Source organism: Penicillium samsonianum, assembly GCF_028829775.1.
Source record: "Penicillium samsonianum strain IBT 33392 chromosome Unknown utg000004l_segment0_segment0, whole genome shotgun sequence".
Classification (NCBI taxonomy): Eukaryota; Fungi; Ascomycota; class Eurotiomycetes; order Eurotiales; family Aspergillaceae; genus Penicillium; species Penicillium samsonianum.
The window spans coordinates 4,782,840-4,800,036 of NW_026643262.1; the positions used below are offsets into that span (position 1 = coordinate 4,782,840).

Here is a 17,197-nt window from a genome sequence, read left to right on the forward strand (position 1 = left end):
TTACCTACTTCTATCCGTGAATATTACCTACATCGGGCTATATGAGTTTGTGAACTTCCGGCCTCGGGGCCTTAGGTCTAATGTAAAGTCGGGCTTCCTGCCCAGGTGTCCAGCTCACACGATTGACCTCGGGAGAGTCGTATATCCACACAAGTTGGCTGTTGGTTTCAACATGAGGTTGACTGTTGAATCAAAGGTACCTAGAAGCAAGGTCTTCTAATGTACGCCTTTCCCATGCCCCGATTGGAGCAGTGACGATATCGAAGGTCCCTGACAAGCCCAATCCAGACCACATTGAGAACGCGATAATAGTCTTAAGGTTATGACTTAATGGATGTGAAAGATTGATGTAAGTCTCAACATGTTATTTCTGGACTTAGCTTGGAAGGATCGACCTCTTTCATCACGAGTTCATTGTCGTAGTCGGCTCTTGGCTTCGAACTAAATTTAGCCAAAAATGAGACACTACCTAGATGCTTTGTTGGCATAATGTAATTATCATTGCAGCATGCGCTTAGCATCGAGGACTCTATGCCCCCTCCATTTGATACACATGCTTTGCCTCGAGTCTCCTTGTTCTAATGTTAAATCACTTGTTTAAACACCCTCGTTGTCTCCAGATATATTCGAATCTCCTTGTTTTTCAAGTTTCTATATATACTCATTGTTCGGTCTGTTTCATCTTAACAAAGACCGCATGCGAGCACGGACTCGATCATGAACTAGCCTGTCTTATCTGACCTCTTGTCCAGAACTATATAATATATCCTTTGCCCAGCAGCTAGCTAAGCCATTCAATCATATCAATTCCAAATAACAAGATCAGAAACCTCCAGGTCTTCCAAATCCACCTCGTCCATTTTCAGTTAATATATTCAACAAGATGTCCCAGCCTCCCACTTCTCCCCTCAAGAAAGCCGCAAATTTCGTCCTCCGTCTTGGTAAACGGGCACGTGGGGGTGACGGCGCTGACGACGACAATGATGAGGACCTGGCTCCAGCCGCCAAACGTAGTGCCACTATGCAATCAAAGGGCACATCGACACGTCGTAGTCCGTTACCAGTGACTCCCAGTCGAAACACTCCCGCCCCCGAGCGAGATCCCGGGGCAGACCTTCCCAAGTTGACTGCGACTCCCAGGAATGTTGGCATGTGGGTGGGTAAGTTTTCTGCGAATATGAATCCAGACAAAATAACCATCCTAGACCCAACACCTGAAAGGGAAACCATCGACCAATTTCAAAGGACGGGAGCGCAATTTCAAGCCTGGATGGCCAAAACCAACCCAGATGGGCCTGCATGTCCAGTGTCCCAGTCCACACTAACCATTGACGATCTAATCGAACCCAATCACCCAGATCCCAAGTCAATGTTTATTGTATGGAAAAGCGAGCTCGTTGCCTCACCGGTTGAAATCAGAGAGAGTCTTAAATCGACAGCCCTTCCAAGTGATCCGAAATCGAAAAAGTACCGTTATACAAGTATACAGCGCAATAGAAAAATGCGCGATGTGTCCAATTACGAGCATTGCATCGTAGAGGGTGCTATCGTTGCTAAATCGATTTACAGAAATAATGGGGGACCCTATTGGGGTGACGTTGCTCTAGCTTTATACAAACAGGATGCGGAAATCGACACTCTCCGATATGTTTTTGCGACAACAGTTGAGAATGATGAGACCCTCCCTTTGGTTGGGAAGGTGCTCTACCGAAATAACAACCTCCCGGGTCCTGGTAACAGAGCCTCCACTCCAACAATCCATACTTGGCAGATGGATACTCCAGAGTTCCAGCAAATCCTAGGAACACAGCTGGGGAGGGCGGTGGCTCGTCTTGTTCTAAGCGCTTGGCGCAAAGGTACTCATCAGATTCCTAGAATCCACACTTGGTTTTTGAGAGGCAACCTGCATATGCGGTTTGATATTGAGCCGAGGGTTCCAGCTGGTGCTCGTCCCCCTCCTTCTGGTACTCCCCCTCCTCCTCGTACTTCTCGTAGTTCTCGACGTGCAGGGGCGACTTGATTTTGTTCTGTGGATTCGTCGGATGGCCAGGTGCATGGGTCATGCTGATGATCTCTCTAATCACTGCTTGACTAATTTATAGGTCCTTGATTTGCATATGTATTGACTGGGCGTTGCAGCGGACACAAATTGGTGTTATCTCACGAGTTTATATACTGTGCTTTGGTCACAGCGATATTTGGATTTTATATAAAGAAAGACCGAGCAACAATAAATACATTTCACACAAAATCTTCAATAGAACATATGTCTGTAAGGGTTCAAAATCACAGGGCGATTCATAGTATTGAACCTATCAATATCATAGAATGGAATTATGATTTTGCACTTAATATCACCTTCTCATACGCCATATCCGACGCAAATTGCTACTCATTACCCGGTTAGGGAGCATCAATTGACCAACTCAACGGGATGGAGATCACACCATTCCACCACAACAATATCCAAAACATCAGTGCTGTGTCGTGATAACAAAACAGGCCAATCCGTGACTCGAAGATGAAACTTTAGAGGCGATGGTGCAAGATAACAAGCCGGCATACCGGCATAGACAAACCTTCTGTGGGGAAATATACTTCTCATAGTGCACATATAAGGATCGCATGCTCCTAAATAATGGGTGATATAATTCATTTGAAACATACATACCATATACCACACGCTACAATGTCGCCAGCACTCGATACCCAGAACTACCCCGAGGATATAGATATCAAAGCCAAGGGCACCGATACCCCGCAGCCCAGTCTTCTCCGGGAACCACTCAAGTCATCAGGAAGCTTAAAGGAGTATGAGAACTTCAATGCGACACCCATCATTGGCACTGAATTCCCCTATGTGCAGCTGACTGAGATTCTGAAAGACGAGACGAAAATCCGGGATCTGGCAATTCTCGGTGAGTCCATTGTTATATATCCCATATAGAACGAAAGTTCACTGGAATGAAACAAACACTGACGCCGCGCGTAGTCTCCCAACGAGGAGTCGTTTTATTCCGCGATCAGAATATCTCTTCCGAGGAGCAAAAGGTTCTCGGTCAGAAGTTGGGCGAGTTGAGTGGGAAGCCAAGTACATCAAAGGTGATTAGACCAGCCCATCGTACTGGATGTAGATATTGAAAAGCATATGCTAAAACTGACAGCTACACCGCCACGCCGTTGCAAATAGTAAGAGAGGGATCGCTGTCGATGAGAATGGTCATCTAGACGATGAGATTTCCGTCATTTCGTCCGAGGTATTATCTCTCCGAACACTCAGCAGCTCTGTGAGTTGAAATATATCTGACGGTCATAGGTCAACCGCAAACTATACGGCGACAGATACAAGCCATATAACGGCCGTCTCGCAAGCCAAGGATGGCACGCAGAGTATGTCATAATCCCAACTTCCATCTCTAAATTGCTATCGGAAAAGCTAATACAGTGTCAAGTATAACATTCGAACGCGTCCCATCCGACTACGCTCTGTTGAAGATAACAGATGTCCCCGAAGACCAATCCGGCGGGGATACCCTCTGGGCCTCGGGGTATGAACTGTACGATAGACTATCGCCGAGTATCCAGAAGTTAGCAGAGGAGTTGAAGGTCGTGCATTACCAAGTACGTAAGCCCTACTCTATTCTCCGACTTTCCTAACATATATACGCATCAAATATACTAAATACTAACAATACCCAGCCTGCATTCAACAACATCGCCAAAGAACACGGGATAGACCTAATCGAGGGCGATAGAGGCGCACCGGAGAATACAGGGTTTGATTTCAAGGCGACGCAGTAAGAAGCATACCACTCACATGCACTGGCCTAACTTCCATCCAACCCAACAATTCCAATTCCAATTCCATTCTCATTAACTAACAATTAAACAAAATAGTCCCCTCATCCGAACAAACCCCGTAACAGGGTGGAAGAGTCTCTTCGGCGCGGGACAGCAGGTCGAGCATGGCTGGATTGAAGGTGTGACACAGCTCGAAAGTGAGATTTTGAAGAAACTGTGTAAGTTCAATACAGGCTAGAGGCTGGGAGCTAGAGATATACTTGGCTAATGCGAGTTGGAATATATAGTCAACCAGCTTCTCATCGAAAATCATGATTTGCAGGTTCGGTTTAGATGGGGACGGAATGATCTTGCTATTTGGGATAAGTATGACATTTCTTGGAGAAATAGCCCTGGTTTGGGTAGATGGGTAATGTGCTGACGTTGGTTTTTTTAGTCGGTCGGTTTATCACACTGCTACCAAGTGAGTAGGGCCATTTTCTGCTTTGTTTATGATGTTAGAGGTACAAATGCTGATAGAGGATAGTGACTACGGCGGGAAGCGTCAAGGTAATCGGGTCGTTTCACTTGGGGAGATCCCGTATTTCGATCCGCTGTCTAAGTCGCGGAGACAAGCGCTTGCTGAAGGGGTTTGAGGGTTGGAATTACTGTCTGAGTGGGATACGGATTGGAAAGGGGTTACCTTCTACAGCGGCTTATTAGCAAGGATCAGAATATATGAGCAGTTCAGCTCCGTTTCATTGAACACTAGACGTAGATACTAAGGACTGCTATACACCAACTAGAAAACATCTCGCCATCCCCCGATTTGCAAAGCCCAAGCGATCATTATCGCAGGGTAAAAGATGAAAGCCAGTTAAAAAAAGATACATGTCAGGGAGAATCGAAAAAGATATGAAGCCCCTTTAATAAGGATAGGAGCATTACAGGAGGATGAAGCTAGCACCGAAGACAGTCGACAGGACAGTCACGAGGCCGACGGTAGCGGGGGCGAAGCTGAACTGGAAAGGCTTGAGACCAGCGGCAGCACCCTTGGAGCTGGTGCTGGAAGCAGCAGAGCCGCTGCCAGTGGCAGCAGCGACCTCACCAGAGCCCTGGGTGGCAGTGCCGGAGGACTTGGTGCCGGAGTTCTGGGAGCCCTTTCCGGTGAAGCCATCGCCCTTGCCGGCACCCTCGGTCAGGTACTTCTTGGCGGGGGCGGGCATGGCAGGGAGAGAATCGGAGTCGACATCCCAGTTGGGCTTCTGCATCTTGGGGCAGCCGGAGGCACCACCGGTGGAGTTGTAGCCGCCGTTGCCGGTGGGGTTCTCGGTACCCTCGAAGGCGGTCTTGAGAGCATCGTAATCCTTGTTGGTGGTGACCTTGTCGCCGCTGATCTTGACCAGACCGTATTTGTTGCCAGCCTCGGTGTACTCGTAGACGAGACCGCCGGAGTAGACGGGGGTCATCTTGGTGGAGTAGAGAGCCTTGACCTCCTCGAACTTGCGGGTGTTGATGTTGCAACCATACTCGGAGAGGAAGAGGGGGAGTCCGTAGCCGGTGAAGTTCTTAACCTTCTGGTCCCAGCCGGAGGTGGTGAAGGAAGAGGGGTCGCACCAGGAGTAGTCGTTGAAGGCGAAGAAGTCGCTGCGCTCGTCATCGGTACCGCAGTTCATGTACTCGGCCATCTCAAGACGGTTGGTGTCGACATCAGCGGCGGAGTATCCGACGGGGACCTCGCGGAGCTTGCGAGAGCGGAGGTAAGTGCGCATGTCACGGGTGACAGCCTTGACGTAAGGAGCAGCCTTGGAAGAGGGACCGTCGTTGATGACCTCGTTACCGGAGAAGAAGGCCAGGGTGTTGTCGTACTTGGCGAACTTCTCCATGGTGGCGAAGATGTACTGAAGGTAGACATCGTTGTAGGACATCTCGGGCTCGGCACGGTTGATGGAGTACTTGGGGGTGTTGACATCGAGGACGAGGTAGATGCCGGCCTCAGCGAGGGCAGTCATGCACTCGTCGTGGTCCTGGGAGTTATCGACGGAGTAAACACGGATAGTGTTCAGGCCTAATTCCTTGAAGTTCTTGATGTCACGCTTGCAACCAGCGGCATCAGCGATGGGATCGCTGAGGTCGGAAGAACCACCAGGCTGGTAGTCGACACCGCGCATGTAGAAGCGGTCACTGCCCTTGAAGAAGGCGTTACCCTTGACAGTGATGGGGGTGATATCACTGGCGCGGGACTTGAGTGTGGTTGCGGCACCGAGGACGGATGAGGCGCCCAGGGTGATGGCCGTGGCCATGGAGGCTACGGAGGACTTCATAATGTGGGAATAAGTTGAGAAAGAGCGAAACTTGGTATAAACGAGAGTGGGAGAAAGATGCGCTCAGAGTATTAAAAGAGAGTGAATGACAGACTGAGAAACGAAAGTGAGGTCAGAAAGAATGAAAAGAAAGGAAGAAGGACAGCAAGGGATAAAGGGTTTTAGACCCAGGCCCCCCCCGGGGCGGCAAAGGATGGGCTGTGCTACGCCAAGGTACGGAGTACCACTATGTACATTGGCTCTCTGCTTTGTCCTGATCAGCAAGGGTCAATATTACTGTGGATTTAATGTGGAGATGACCCTGAATCATTGGTGTTGATTGGTTGATTTTGTCTATTCATTTATATTATTTATTTATTATTTATTTTGTTTCTGCTTTGGATCGTCAGGTCCTGGTTTTATCCAACTTATGATGGATGTACAATATGCGATGTACTGCAATTGTATGTATCACTATACTTATTCAGAATGTATACCCTGCTCAAATTCCACTACATAACCTATCCTCATGAAATCTATTCTGCTGCCTCCATAAAACCCCGAGTGGATCACCCTAGCTTGGCCATGACGCATCTGCATTTAGGCAAGTCGATCGCACTTCAGGGGGTCTTGGGGTTATTATTATATTATTATTATTCTAAGGGTCTAAGGGGTCAAATTAGTATAGGGGTTTAATGTCAAACGCGCTCAAATTCTAGAATCCAATCAAAAGTCAATCCCATTCGTTTACTTTTTTATTCGCTAAAACACTTGTCTCGGCGCCACCAAACCCACCTGTCCATGGCCCATGGACACTTTCAAACGGTCTATACATAGACCTGAGACACTCGGTATATGAACAATGCTACACTCCGTGTGCATCAAAGTGGTCCATTATTTCTCTCTGACTCTGCACAACGCATAGCCTTGGGATGTTTCAAATGTACATCGTACATTGCACTTACTATAACTAACATAATCTCGTACGGATCGACAAATCAGAATAGATCCCCTACTCCGTAGATGGCCTTCTAAAGTTCAAGACTGTCTCATTAATTGGAATGCCATTGTCAATTATAAATTCCATCCACCTCCCAGACTCGACCATCATCCCCGTGGACAATCACCCGCTGCGTGGTTCCGAATAAGCTTGCACAATAGTTTGAGTGTCGAGGTGAGATGGAGCTGAACATTGCAGCGCTGCGAAAATGGGAATGCGACCGCAACTTTTTTTTTCTTCGATTGTCTTAGCCGGATATTTATAGTCGGAGCTTTTTTGGTGTCCATAACCGATCCTTCATTCACCGCCTTGTGCTGCCCAAATAATTCCTGTCCGCCAAGATGCAACCCATGGAACCCCCATGGACCATTGGTCTTCGGAGACCTCGGGACATCTGTCAACACATGGGAACAATGAGGTTTCCAAATCCATTCGTCTTCGCCCATGCTGGCGACATCAATCCCTCCAGACTGCTTATAGACAGTTCCCGCACTATTACCCCGTACACAATACAAATCCACGGTGCCCCATTGGCCGCGACTGTCGATACTAGCTCCCACTTAACAATCCCCAGACTTATTCACACAATTGGAGTCATCGACCCAACCCAATAACCAAACAATATCTACTCAGTGCGACGCTTCTTCAATTTATCCGTTCCATGCACCCAGTCCAACAACCCCAACGATCCATAATTCAAATTGAACTTCTCATGGTGAAGATCATGCGCCCTAGCCTTGTGGCAAAAGAAATCATAGCCACTGTGAACCGTCGCCGTATTCACAAGCTCATAAGCCAAGAACACCCAAAAAGTCACAATATGGCTCCCCAGCAACTGCGGCGGCAGAGAGATAGGCAATGTATTAGCGAAGATGTGTTCAATCGGATGAGCGAACTGCGCAGCCAGCGCAATCGGAGCAGTGAATCGGTGATGCTTTTTATGGATTGGGATGTAGAGGGCGGGTATATGTAGGATTCGGTGGCCGTAGTAGAATAACACTTCGCGCATCAACAGGCTGAGAAAGACGTCGCGGAGGATCTCGATTGGGCCTGGGAGGGAGGTCTCGATGCGATATGTTGATTTCAAGCCAGCATAGCTGGCGGCGGACAGCAGTGTCAGATGAAGTATAGATGATATGATCTGGTTCTGTACCACGACTACGAAACAGCGTGCGATCTCGCGACGGGTTGGCTGTTTGGGTGCTGGTTGGATTTTGTGGCGCTGCGAGAAGGAGGGCGCTATCACTTCGAGGAGCATATAGCATATTGATGGTAGCCAGAAGGTAAGGACCTGGGCGAGAAGTGTGCCAACGAACTCGATTTTTTGAGGCGAGTACTTTGCCACGATGTGAGCCCAGGAGGCCGTGGCTTGGGGTACAACCTGGTCCAGAAAGCTTTTTGGGACATCCATGGTGATTTGTGGATGTGAAAGACTTTCCCCAGAACTAGCAGGATATGGGGTCAATGTTAAATCTGCATTCTGCATTCTTCATCTTCTCCACGTATCTGCCTCGGTTAGTTCCCCAGACTTCCCCCCGCAGCGGGCGTCGCCGCTAGTGACTGTTCTGTTCGATGCCATGTGAAAAGGCTCAAAGCTCGGGTATCTGTAATATCCGTAGCCCATGCTCGCTTACTGGACTAGCTCAAAGGCACATGAGAAAGGAACAAAACAAAAAAAGGGGACTGAAAGACGCCAAGAGATGAAGGAAATATGAAGCAGTGAACGGGCCATGAGCAGACAAGACTAATATAAAAATGCGTGAATACCACTGCAAAACAAAAGATCAACCCTCTAAGGTTGGCATGGAGTTCCATACTCAGTCCACGAAGTCAAATATCAAAGTAAGCATCGCCAGTTCCCTAGATGACCATCCCCTAGATCCGGGTCACCCACAATTCTCAACTACGTACTCCGTAGAACACAGCCCACTTAGCTCTTCGCCCCAGACGAAGGTCACGACACCGAACTCCTCACCAGAGCCCCAGTTCTAAATTCCCCGAGCCCACCATCAATCTCGAATATCAGGGAGTGGGTCCGTCCGGATCGCAATTAGACGTACAGAACACCCCACCCAACAGAAAGGGTAGGCCGTTTATCAACGCCGAGTTATCCGCCTACATCACCCGGGTGGATCCAAACACAGCACTCCCTAGCTAAATCATCCATAAGGTCTACTATGGCGGAAGCGACGGGCTTGACTGAGGCAGACCTCAATATTGCCGCGGAATTGGAAGCTCTAGAGGGAGGTTTCGAAATGAGCAGAGCCGTAAAGGCATTGTTCGTATCTAGCCTAGTCCGCTGCTGGGCCATGGGCCATATCGGTACTTTTTCTGGCTTGTTACTCTCACCGAGTGGATCGATGGTAGTAGGATGAGTTCATACGTATGACCCGGTGACCATGTGGGAGATTGAGGGCAAGGTTGCTAGGATAGGGGAGATAGATCAGGTTTCTAAGAAGAAATAGAATTGATTCTCCTTTCGGGATTTGGCGGTATTGGCTTGCTGGGTTGTTTTGCAGGGTTTATTGTGGACTCGTCCTTTTGTGTTATCACATGCTTCTATGGGTTGTTGGAGGTACGCGAATGCCTAACCAATCTGGACAGCAGCGTACATTGATGATCAATTATAAATATATCTGCTTTGTGGTGTTAATGGCTTGGCTCTCCGTGATATATATTGAGCAGGTCAATATGAGCATTGTCATTGCCAACCCTATAACACAACTTCGATATTCAGAACCATGTGAGCATAGTGTGATATCTGCAGCATAACAGGCTTAGCACGCTTAGGTACGGAGAAACATACAGTAGAGCAATGCATGCTTCACGCACCCTATGTGGACTTATAATTGTGGAGAGAACTGGTCTAACGCGGTACGGCGTAGTTCCTACTACAACATACCTCGGTCCAGGTTAGTTGATCGTTCAAGTTGACTTTACAAGAGATCTGAAATAGCTGATTGTCTAAAGAGTTAATAATGTAAATATACTACCTTATTCGAGTACCTAGTTATATACGAGGTACGCTGTCGGTCGGGCGTCTATGAACATAATCAAAGTCCTCCCCCGGAGCCATTGGCCGTGACCCTGCAGATGGTTCCATAACAAATGCAGCTATAATTTCAGGATTGACTTGAACATCTCTCTTTCCCCCACCGTCCAAATACGGGGCCGAGTAAGCACATCGAATCCTGGCACAGTTCTTCTACGTACAACATAGATCTCGACGACAAACCATCTCCTACGGAGTAAACAAATAAGATAATTGGCTTGGAGCTACAGCTGGCTAAGCTTTGGATGGTCTACTGCTCGAACCGCTATCGCCCCATATCATGCAGGGGGAAAGGTGCACCGCCACCTATGGAGCCTATTCCCCGTATGATGTAGGCACTTGGACCCCTGTGAAGTGACAGCTCACACTCTGACAGGCCTGGAACCCGCATAGCCAAGTTTTGTTCGGAGTTCCCCCAAAGCTCCGTATGTTGTAGGCACGTCTGAAATAGCCCGTCAACTTACAGATCATACAAGGGATGCTATCAGGGTTTATTGGCTCGATACGTAGGCAGTGGGGGTCGGGGATGACTTATAAACAGTGTTCATGGACCAGGTAGAGAGATTCTACCAGAATTTTATCAGGTACCGCATATCGGGCGTTTTTTATTGGGATTGACAAGATGATTGGTTTCTATCAGTCTTTCTTGGTCATTGCCTTGGGGGTTTTGGTTTCGGCAGCCGATTTATCCCTATTTGGTATCGACATCGGCATCTCCCTTCCCGAGCGATCGTGTGGAAAATACAATACTGTTCTGCGGAAGGAATGGTTTGTATTTCCTGATTTTCCTGGGGCCAATTGAGAACTGACATTACGTAGGGGAGAGTTGAAGCGCGCTGAACGGATCGACTACACTAATGCGGTATTGTGTATGCAAGAGAAGCCCCAGCAGCTTCCAAGAGAAGAGTACCCAGGAGTGCGGAATCGGTTCGATGATTTTGTGGCGTAGGTTTCCTATAGCTTCATTCTCGATGCTAGGGACAAAGTACTAACATACCATACAGCACCCATATCAACTACACACTCAATGTCCACCTCAGCGGTTTATTCCTCCCGTGGCACCGTCACTTTCTCTGGCTCTGGGAGACAGCCCTGCGAGATGAGTGTGGTTACCCTGGACATCTCCCGTAAGCGCCATTCATTTACTACGACCCCTAAACTATAATAACACGGACCAGGTACTGGAACTGGCCATTATGGTCCGAGAACCTAAAGGCCAGCCCTCTCTTCGACTGCAGCGACAGCTCCCTCTCCGGCGACGGCGAACACAACCCAGACGAACAAAGCATCTCCGGCGGCGCAGTAACCATACCACGAGGATCAGGAGGTGGCTGCGTGAAATGCGGACCATTCAAAGACATGAAAATCCACATGGGACCATTCGACCGCAACATTGTCTCATTCAACAAACTCCCCGCCCCAGGCTTCGACTACAACCCGCGCTGTTTCAACCGAAGTCTCAACAATTTCGTCAGCAGCAACTACGATAACGAGACCATCGTCGACCGACTCTTGGCCGCGCCCAATATCTCCGATTTCCAAACTGTCATGGACTACTGGCCCGCACGGCCGGGTGGGGTGTTGGGCGTGCATGGCGGCGGCCATTTCAGCCTCGGAGCTACCCTCCAAGACTTGTTCTCCTCGCCGCAAGACCCGGCTTTTATGCTACACCACGGTATGATCGATCGGTCGTGGAGTACCTGGCAGGCGAAGGATGAGCACCATCGTCGGTTCGCAGTCAATGGTACGAATAAGATCCTGAATCCGCCGGATGCGACGCTTGTCACGCTCGATATGCCGATGGAATTCGGGATCCTTGATCGGCCCCGACCGGTCCGTGAGATTATGGATCCGACTAGATACCGGTATTGTTATTCGTATAGCTGAGGTACATTGCCTAAATGAATCGGATAACAATAAACTCCGGAGTGACTCAAGGTGTGAGTGGTCGTGTTTGGGATATTATATACATAGTAACAATTAATGATAACTACGGAGTATAGAACCATGGGACCTCGGGAGTTCTAGCGGAAAGCCCCTATTCCCTTTTCAACCAAATGGAGTAAAAAAACAATAATGCATGACAACACGACTCTATTATTGTTACCTAGGTTGCTATTGTTAGCCAGGGCTGAGACCGGGCCAATGATAGGAGAGAATGAACTTTCGTACTTTTTTTTTGATTTCGTGGCACGTCTGGGCAGTTCCTCTTGTACTCCATAAATACATATCTAAGTACATTAAATCAGTATAATATCCAAAATAGTTCACCTCGGGACCTATCAAGCCTTCTTCTGGGCCGATCCGAGACATTTAAGTGGCCGTAAAAAATCAGCCACGCCGATGATTCTCGGGTTTATCTGTCACTAGTGCGAAAAATCAAGAAATCGAGATATCCAAGAAAGAAAAAAACCAAAAAAAGAAAAAACCCGTTTTGATATAATTGCCACACTGGTTACTCTGGGGTCTCTTGTGTGGTTCCTTCCAAGTCATCTTCTCTTAAAAAACCTCACCTATCTCACCTTCTTTGTTGCTCTTCCTGTTCTTTCTCCCCTCTCCTCGTCTTACCCATCTCTCCACCTTATCAGCAGATCTGCCGATCTTCAATCTCCCATCATGCTGCGTATCAGCTTTCTTCAATTGCTCTTTGTGACACTGCTCGCTCTGTCTGCGGTCTTCGCAGTAGACGCAGTACCGGGGACCTCGCAACGTGAGTCTCTCCAAGAAGCGCCCGCCGACATCAAGGTAGCCTCGCTTCATGATGCTCTGCACGCTCTATCCGCCAAATTCCGTCATGGAATCTTCCCGACTGACCTTGATGCTGCCGAAGCTCTGCAAGGTGAAGAACCCAACATTGCTAGCCTGATCAAGCTCGCCAAGCGCCAGGACAATGCCACTGCCAGCTCGGCCCCGGCTTCTATTGTGACCACTGCCAACACCGAATCAACCACTGATCCGGCCACCACCTCGGCTGCTGAGACCAGTGCGACCAGTGAGCCCACCTCGGCGCCGTCTAGCACTGAGTCAACTACCACCACTCAGCCAACCGTCACCTCGGCCAGCTCTACCAGTGAGCCCACCACCAGTTCTTCCAGCTCTGTATCTGTCCCCACCGAGACCTCCAGCACGGTCTCGACCCAGACTACTGCTCAGCCGACCACTGCCACTACTGCGTCCTCGACCACCCAGACCACTCACTCGGAGACTACCAGTGTTCCTTCGACTCTGTCAACTACCAAGAGCACTTCATCTAGCTCGTCTACCTCAACCACCAGCAATCAATCAACTACCTCTGCTCATACCACTGAGAACACCAGCTTGAGCACTTCCACCTTCAAGAGTACAACCACCATGCCCGACGGCAGCCTGAGCACCATTACCTCTATCACGGTGATCACCCCATCGGCAACCGGCAAAGCCTCGGAGGCCACCACTGCCGGCAAGCCCGGTCTGCAGACAGGCAATGCTGCCGCGATGGTTACTGGCATTGGTCGTGAGGTTGTCGCCATGGTTGGTGGCGCCGTCGTGGTCGCAATGGCTCTGTAATGGATGATCTCTTCTGCCTTATCGCCTGCTTGCATCTTTATCTTTTCGAACGGCGTTTTTCAGCACTTCGCATTGGCTCTGCATCTTCATGACATTCGTCATTGTACAATCTTTCCGCACGACCCGTGACGACCTACTCATGTCTCTCCTTATTCTCTTGGGCGTTTATGGCGGGCATTCATTATCCCGCCTCATTTGGCCTTTTGTTTCTCCGGTTTTAACAGCGGTTATCGGACATTTACAGCGCTCAGCACACGCTAATATTTCATGTGATTACTTTTAGTCCATGTTCCATCTTCACTTTGAAGATAATGCAAAAATTGTGCTCTATTATTAAACTCATTAGCTCATTGATTATATACATTCATTGATTCGTATGTAGAGTAGGTGCAAAATATCCGAGATGATCGGAATGTGCACAGCCGTATGGTATGTGTGGTCCGAATGTCCGCGCTGGTTCTGAGAAACCATCATCGCCGTCCAGGAATCCGACCTTCCTCCCACCGTTCCTCCTCGGTCCAGTACCGGACGATACTCTCCCAACCAGCGAAATCTCCATTGCGCACTAGAACCGCGATCTCAACATTCAGTGGCGAATCCGGATCCGGAAACATCAACAGCTGCTGAATAGCGGCGAGTACGCCTGAGAGACCCACACTCGGTTTCCAGTCGTTGTTTAGCGAGGAACAGATTTCGCCCGTGCTCCAGTCGATATTCGGGTGCACAATCTTAGTAGTGAACTTGACGGTCGGCGGCTTTATGGGATAGTCTGCCGGGACAGCAATGCTAAGGCCCCAAAGTCCACCTGTTGTCGCGTTAGATTAACTGAATGGGTCCGCTAGGGGAGTTAGACTTCGTGAACTTACCCTCGTACGGTGATCCAGTTGTGCCCTTCAATACAGCTTCCCAGTGTAGTAGGTCCGCGTCATCGACGGGACGTAGGTATAGGAATATTTCATTCTCACCCTCCTCTTGAGATGCTCTCAGCTCTTTCATGAGCCGGCTTTTTGCGTCGATACCCCGTCTTTTGGAGGCCATGTGGAATGTGGTAGACTGTATAAAGTATATGTGCGGTTGAAAGTGCGCTCCTCACGGAGTTGGGGGAAGTCGGTCGGCACAGCGATCGCCGAGGTTGGGGAAGTTCTGCCGGCCCAACAAGGGATCCATCATCCGAGGATTCTCACGTGAAATTGCTTTCCGACTGTCTCGCTTGGTCACTTTCTGTTTTCGGTTCAATATTTGTTAATTCACGATGCGCACTTCTCGCACTTCTAGGGACACCGCAAAGGTGTTGCAGTCCCTCTCGCCCCCTATCCGACGACAAACGCGCGACTCCAATGTGAGCGCGTTGAAAAGTTTCGCCTACAACGCAAATGCAACTCCGACCGTCAAGACAGAGCCAGAACATGTTTTGGTAACACCCAGTCTCTCTGCAGTCAAAAGCGACGATGAATCTTCCCTCTCCGAGCTCTCCGAGGCCGACACGGCGGACATCGAAGACCTCCTTGAACCGCCATCGAAGCGTCAAAAGCGCAACGCGAGCCCCATACACCCACGCGTCCTCAAGCAGAGTACAAGTTCCCGCACACCACGAAAGGTCATAGTGAAAGATGAGACCGATCAGAAATCAACACCGGCACCCAAACAAAGACGACTCCCGGCCCGAACAACCCGCGGCATCGACGGCTCGGTCAAGGTCGAGCCCCCGTCCAACTGGGAGACGATGTACGAGAAGGTGAAAAGGATGAGGGAAGCCAACCCAACTGCACCGGTCGACACAATGGGCTGTTCGGAGCTATATTGGCGCGCGTCATCACCAATAGATCGTCGATTCCAGACACTCATCGCATTGATGCTCTCATCCCAAACCAAAGACACAGTCACGGCAGTGGCGATGCAACGCCTTCACACCGAGCTCGGAGATGGCACCGCCCCGGCTCAAGACATCAAAATCAAACAAGAAAACGACGATTCAAATCCCGACAGCACCCTCAACCTAACCAACATCCTAGCCGTGGACCCCACGCGACTAAATGAATTAATCCGCACAGTCGGCTTCCACAACAACAAAACAAAATACATCAAAGCAACCGCGCTAATCCTGCGAGACGAGCACAATGGTGATATCCCCTCGACGCCAGAGGGCCTCATGGCACTCCCGGGCGTTGGACCCAAAATGGCTTACCTCTGCCTGAGCGCCGCATGGGGTAAACACCTAGGAATCGGTGTCGATGTGCATGTTCATCGAATTACCAATCTTTGGGGTTGGAATAAAACCAAAACGCCTGAGGAGACGAGGAAAGCGCTGCAGTCGTGGTTGCCAATTGAGAAGTGGCATGAGATTAATAAGTTGCTTGTTGGGCTTGGGCAGACTGTTTGTTTGCCTGTTAAACGTCGCTGTGGGGATTGTGATCTGGCTGGCTTGAGTCTTTGTAAGAGTGAGATTCGAGGGCTTGAGCCGACGATGCTGAAGGTTAAGAAGAGTTCTGATGTTGATGAGCCCAAGGTTAAGATTGAGGCTCTTTGATTGGGACCTGACTGTTTTGGATTAATCGTTCAATTTATACAGTCTATCTTTGTCTGGATGGGAGAACATGACGTCGGCGTATTCGCTTGATGCGATTTTCCTATAATGGTCTGATATGATTATTTCTCGTCGAAGAATCCCCAGCCTCTAAAATTATGGCTTTGAATCAGAGTTATCGCATGGCGCCTGGACCAAACACCGCTAATTTTCCTTTGATGCAATAATTACTATTCGAGTTCTCGTTCTTCCAAAAGAAGGACTTTCTTTCGTGAGGGTGGACATAAACAAGCCTTTCATATATAGAGCTTCAATCCCATAATTAGCAGAGAAGTCGGTTATCAATTCCAGTCTAATATTTCATATGCCTTTTTGAAACTATTCTGTTCATATTATAGATTGATGGATTGATGGATTGATGGATTGATAGTTTTCGGTTCATTTAGCTTCCGTTATCTTTGTGGTGTTAGTTTCAGATCATGCAATAAAGAACGAACCCCTGATTTCATTAAGAAAAAGCAGAACATTCCCTGAATCAGAAGGCTGTACTGATCTGAACGATACTGAATTAAATATAACATAAGTGTTGCCTCCAGAGTGACTAATGTCTTGTCGATACAGTTGCTTGCTTGCGCCTGTTCATTAGTATCTCGAACTCCCTCGCCATAATCTCCGGATCCTGATCTTCTAGTAACAGAAATTGTGTATCAATGCGCCTACAAAGGGTTTGGATCCAATAAACCACGTGTCCCACACGATCAACTCAGTTTTCGCCCGTCTGCCGTAGTCACTATAGCACTCCGTGCGAGTTCGTTTCGGGGGTCAAGTGATAGGAGACTAGTTCCAGAAGGTTGTAGCTAGAGATATTTGCTGGCAAAGAAAGTTGTACACAGCGGTTGTATATATTTCTTACATATCCCAGGAGCATACGAAATCCGATAGAGCATTGGAAGCGCATCCAAAGCGCCCATTTTCCCTGTCCGTTGAAGGCT

At 48.8% G+C, this 17,197-nt stretch overlaps 8 protein-coding genes across 8 annotated transcripts; 5 read left to right on the forward strand and 3 right to left on the reverse strand.

Moving 5' to 3' along the window:
* Positions 1–883: 883 nt before the first annotated feature.
* N7471_008769 (uncharacterized protein) lies at positions 884–2,020 on the forward strand (the record flags this gene model as incomplete). The annotated part of the gene is made up of 1 exon (XM_057281488.1): positions 884–2,020. One exon carries the CDS (start codon positions 884–886, stop codon positions 2,018–2,020), a length of 1,137 nt encoding a protein of 378 aa, XP_057135748.1.
* A 669-nt stretch (positions 2,021–2,689) lies between these two features.
* Positions 2,690–4,436, forward strand: N7471_008770 (TauD/TfdA dioxygenase family protein; the record flags this gene model as incomplete). Its single annotated transcript, XM_057281489.1, has 10 exons — positions 2,690–2,918; positions 2,993–3,102; positions 3,165–3,257; positions 3,317–3,390; positions 3,453–3,621; positions 3,700–3,797; positions 3,898–4,019; positions 4,089–4,167; positions 4,238–4,264; positions 4,328–4,436. 10 exons carry the CDS (start codon positions 2,690–2,692, stop codon positions 4,434–4,436), a joined length of 1,110 nt encoding a protein of 369 aa, XP_057135749.1.
* A 288-nt stretch (positions 4,437–4,724) lies between these two features.
* Positions 4,725–6,104, reverse strand: gel1 (1,3-beta-glucanosyltransferase gel1; the record flags this gene model as incomplete). The annotated part of the gene is made up of 1 exon (XM_057281490.1): positions 4,725–6,104. The coding sequence occupies one exon, from the start codon at positions 6,102–6,104 to the stop codon at positions 4,725–4,727; it is 1,380 nt and encodes a 459-aa protein (XP_057135750.1).
* A 1,604-nt stretch (positions 6,105–7,708) lies between these two features.
* On the reverse strand, positions 7,709–8,494 carry N7471_008772 (sterol desaturase family protein; the record flags this gene model as incomplete). Its single annotated transcript, XM_057281491.1, has 1 exon — positions 7,709–8,494. The coding sequence occupies one exon, from the start codon at positions 8,492–8,494 to the stop codon at positions 7,709–7,711; it is 786 nt and encodes a 261-aa protein (XP_057135751.1).
* A 2,263-nt stretch (positions 8,495–10,757) lies between these two features.
* Positions 10,758–12,022, forward strand: N7471_008773 (tyrosinase family protein; the record flags this gene model as incomplete). The annotated part of the gene is made up of 4 exons (XM_057281492.1): positions 10,758–10,903; positions 10,955–11,080; positions 11,140–11,262; positions 11,314–12,022. The coding sequence occupies 4 exons, from the start codon at positions 10,758–10,760 to the stop codon at positions 12,020–12,022; spliced, it is 1,104 nt and encodes a 367-aa protein (XP_057135752.1).
* A 729-nt stretch (positions 12,023–12,751) lies between these two features.
* N7471_008774 (putative GPI anchored cell wall protein (Dan4)) lies at positions 12,752–13,681 on the forward strand (the record flags this gene model as incomplete). The annotated part of the gene is made up of 1 exon (XM_057281493.1): positions 12,752–13,681. The coding sequence occupies one exon, from the start codon at positions 12,752–12,754 to the stop codon at positions 13,679–13,681; it is 930 nt and encodes a 309-aa protein (XP_057135753.1).
* Positions 13,682–13,995: 314 nt separating this feature from the next.
* On the reverse strand, positions 13,996–14,881 carry pex4 (putative ubiquitin conjugating enzyme (UbcJ)). Its single transcript, XM_057281494.1, has 2 exons — positions 14,548–14,881; positions 13,996–14,486 (listed from the first exon to the last, which is right to left on the reverse strand). Exons 1-2 carry the CDS (start codon positions 14,717–14,719, stop codon positions 14,152–14,154), a joined length of 507 nt encoding a protein of 168 aa, XP_057135754.1. The 5' UTR covers positions 14,720–14,881; the 3' UTR covers positions 13,996–14,151.
* Positions 14,882–14,933: 52 nt separating this feature from the next.
* N7471_008776 (endonuclease III domain-containing protein) lies at positions 14,934–16,208 on the forward strand (the record flags this gene model as incomplete). The annotated part of the gene is made up of 1 exon (XM_057281495.1): positions 14,934–16,208. One exon carries the CDS (start codon positions 14,934–14,936, stop codon positions 16,206–16,208), a length of 1,275 nt encoding a protein of 424 aa, XP_057135755.1.
* Positions 16,209–17,197: the final 989 nt, after the last annotated feature.

What these genes read in the sequence shown, in the direction of transcription:
- pex4 (XM_057281494.1), bottom strand. Translation starts at nt 14,719, where the DNA reads ATGGCCTCCAAAAGACGGGGTATCGACGCAAAAAGCCGGCTCATGAAA. An exon ending in AACTGGATCACCGTACGAGG is followed by an intron (nt 14,487 to 14,547) that starts GTAAGTTCACGA and finishes ACGCGACAACAG; the next exon opens with GTGGACTTTGGGGCCTTAGC.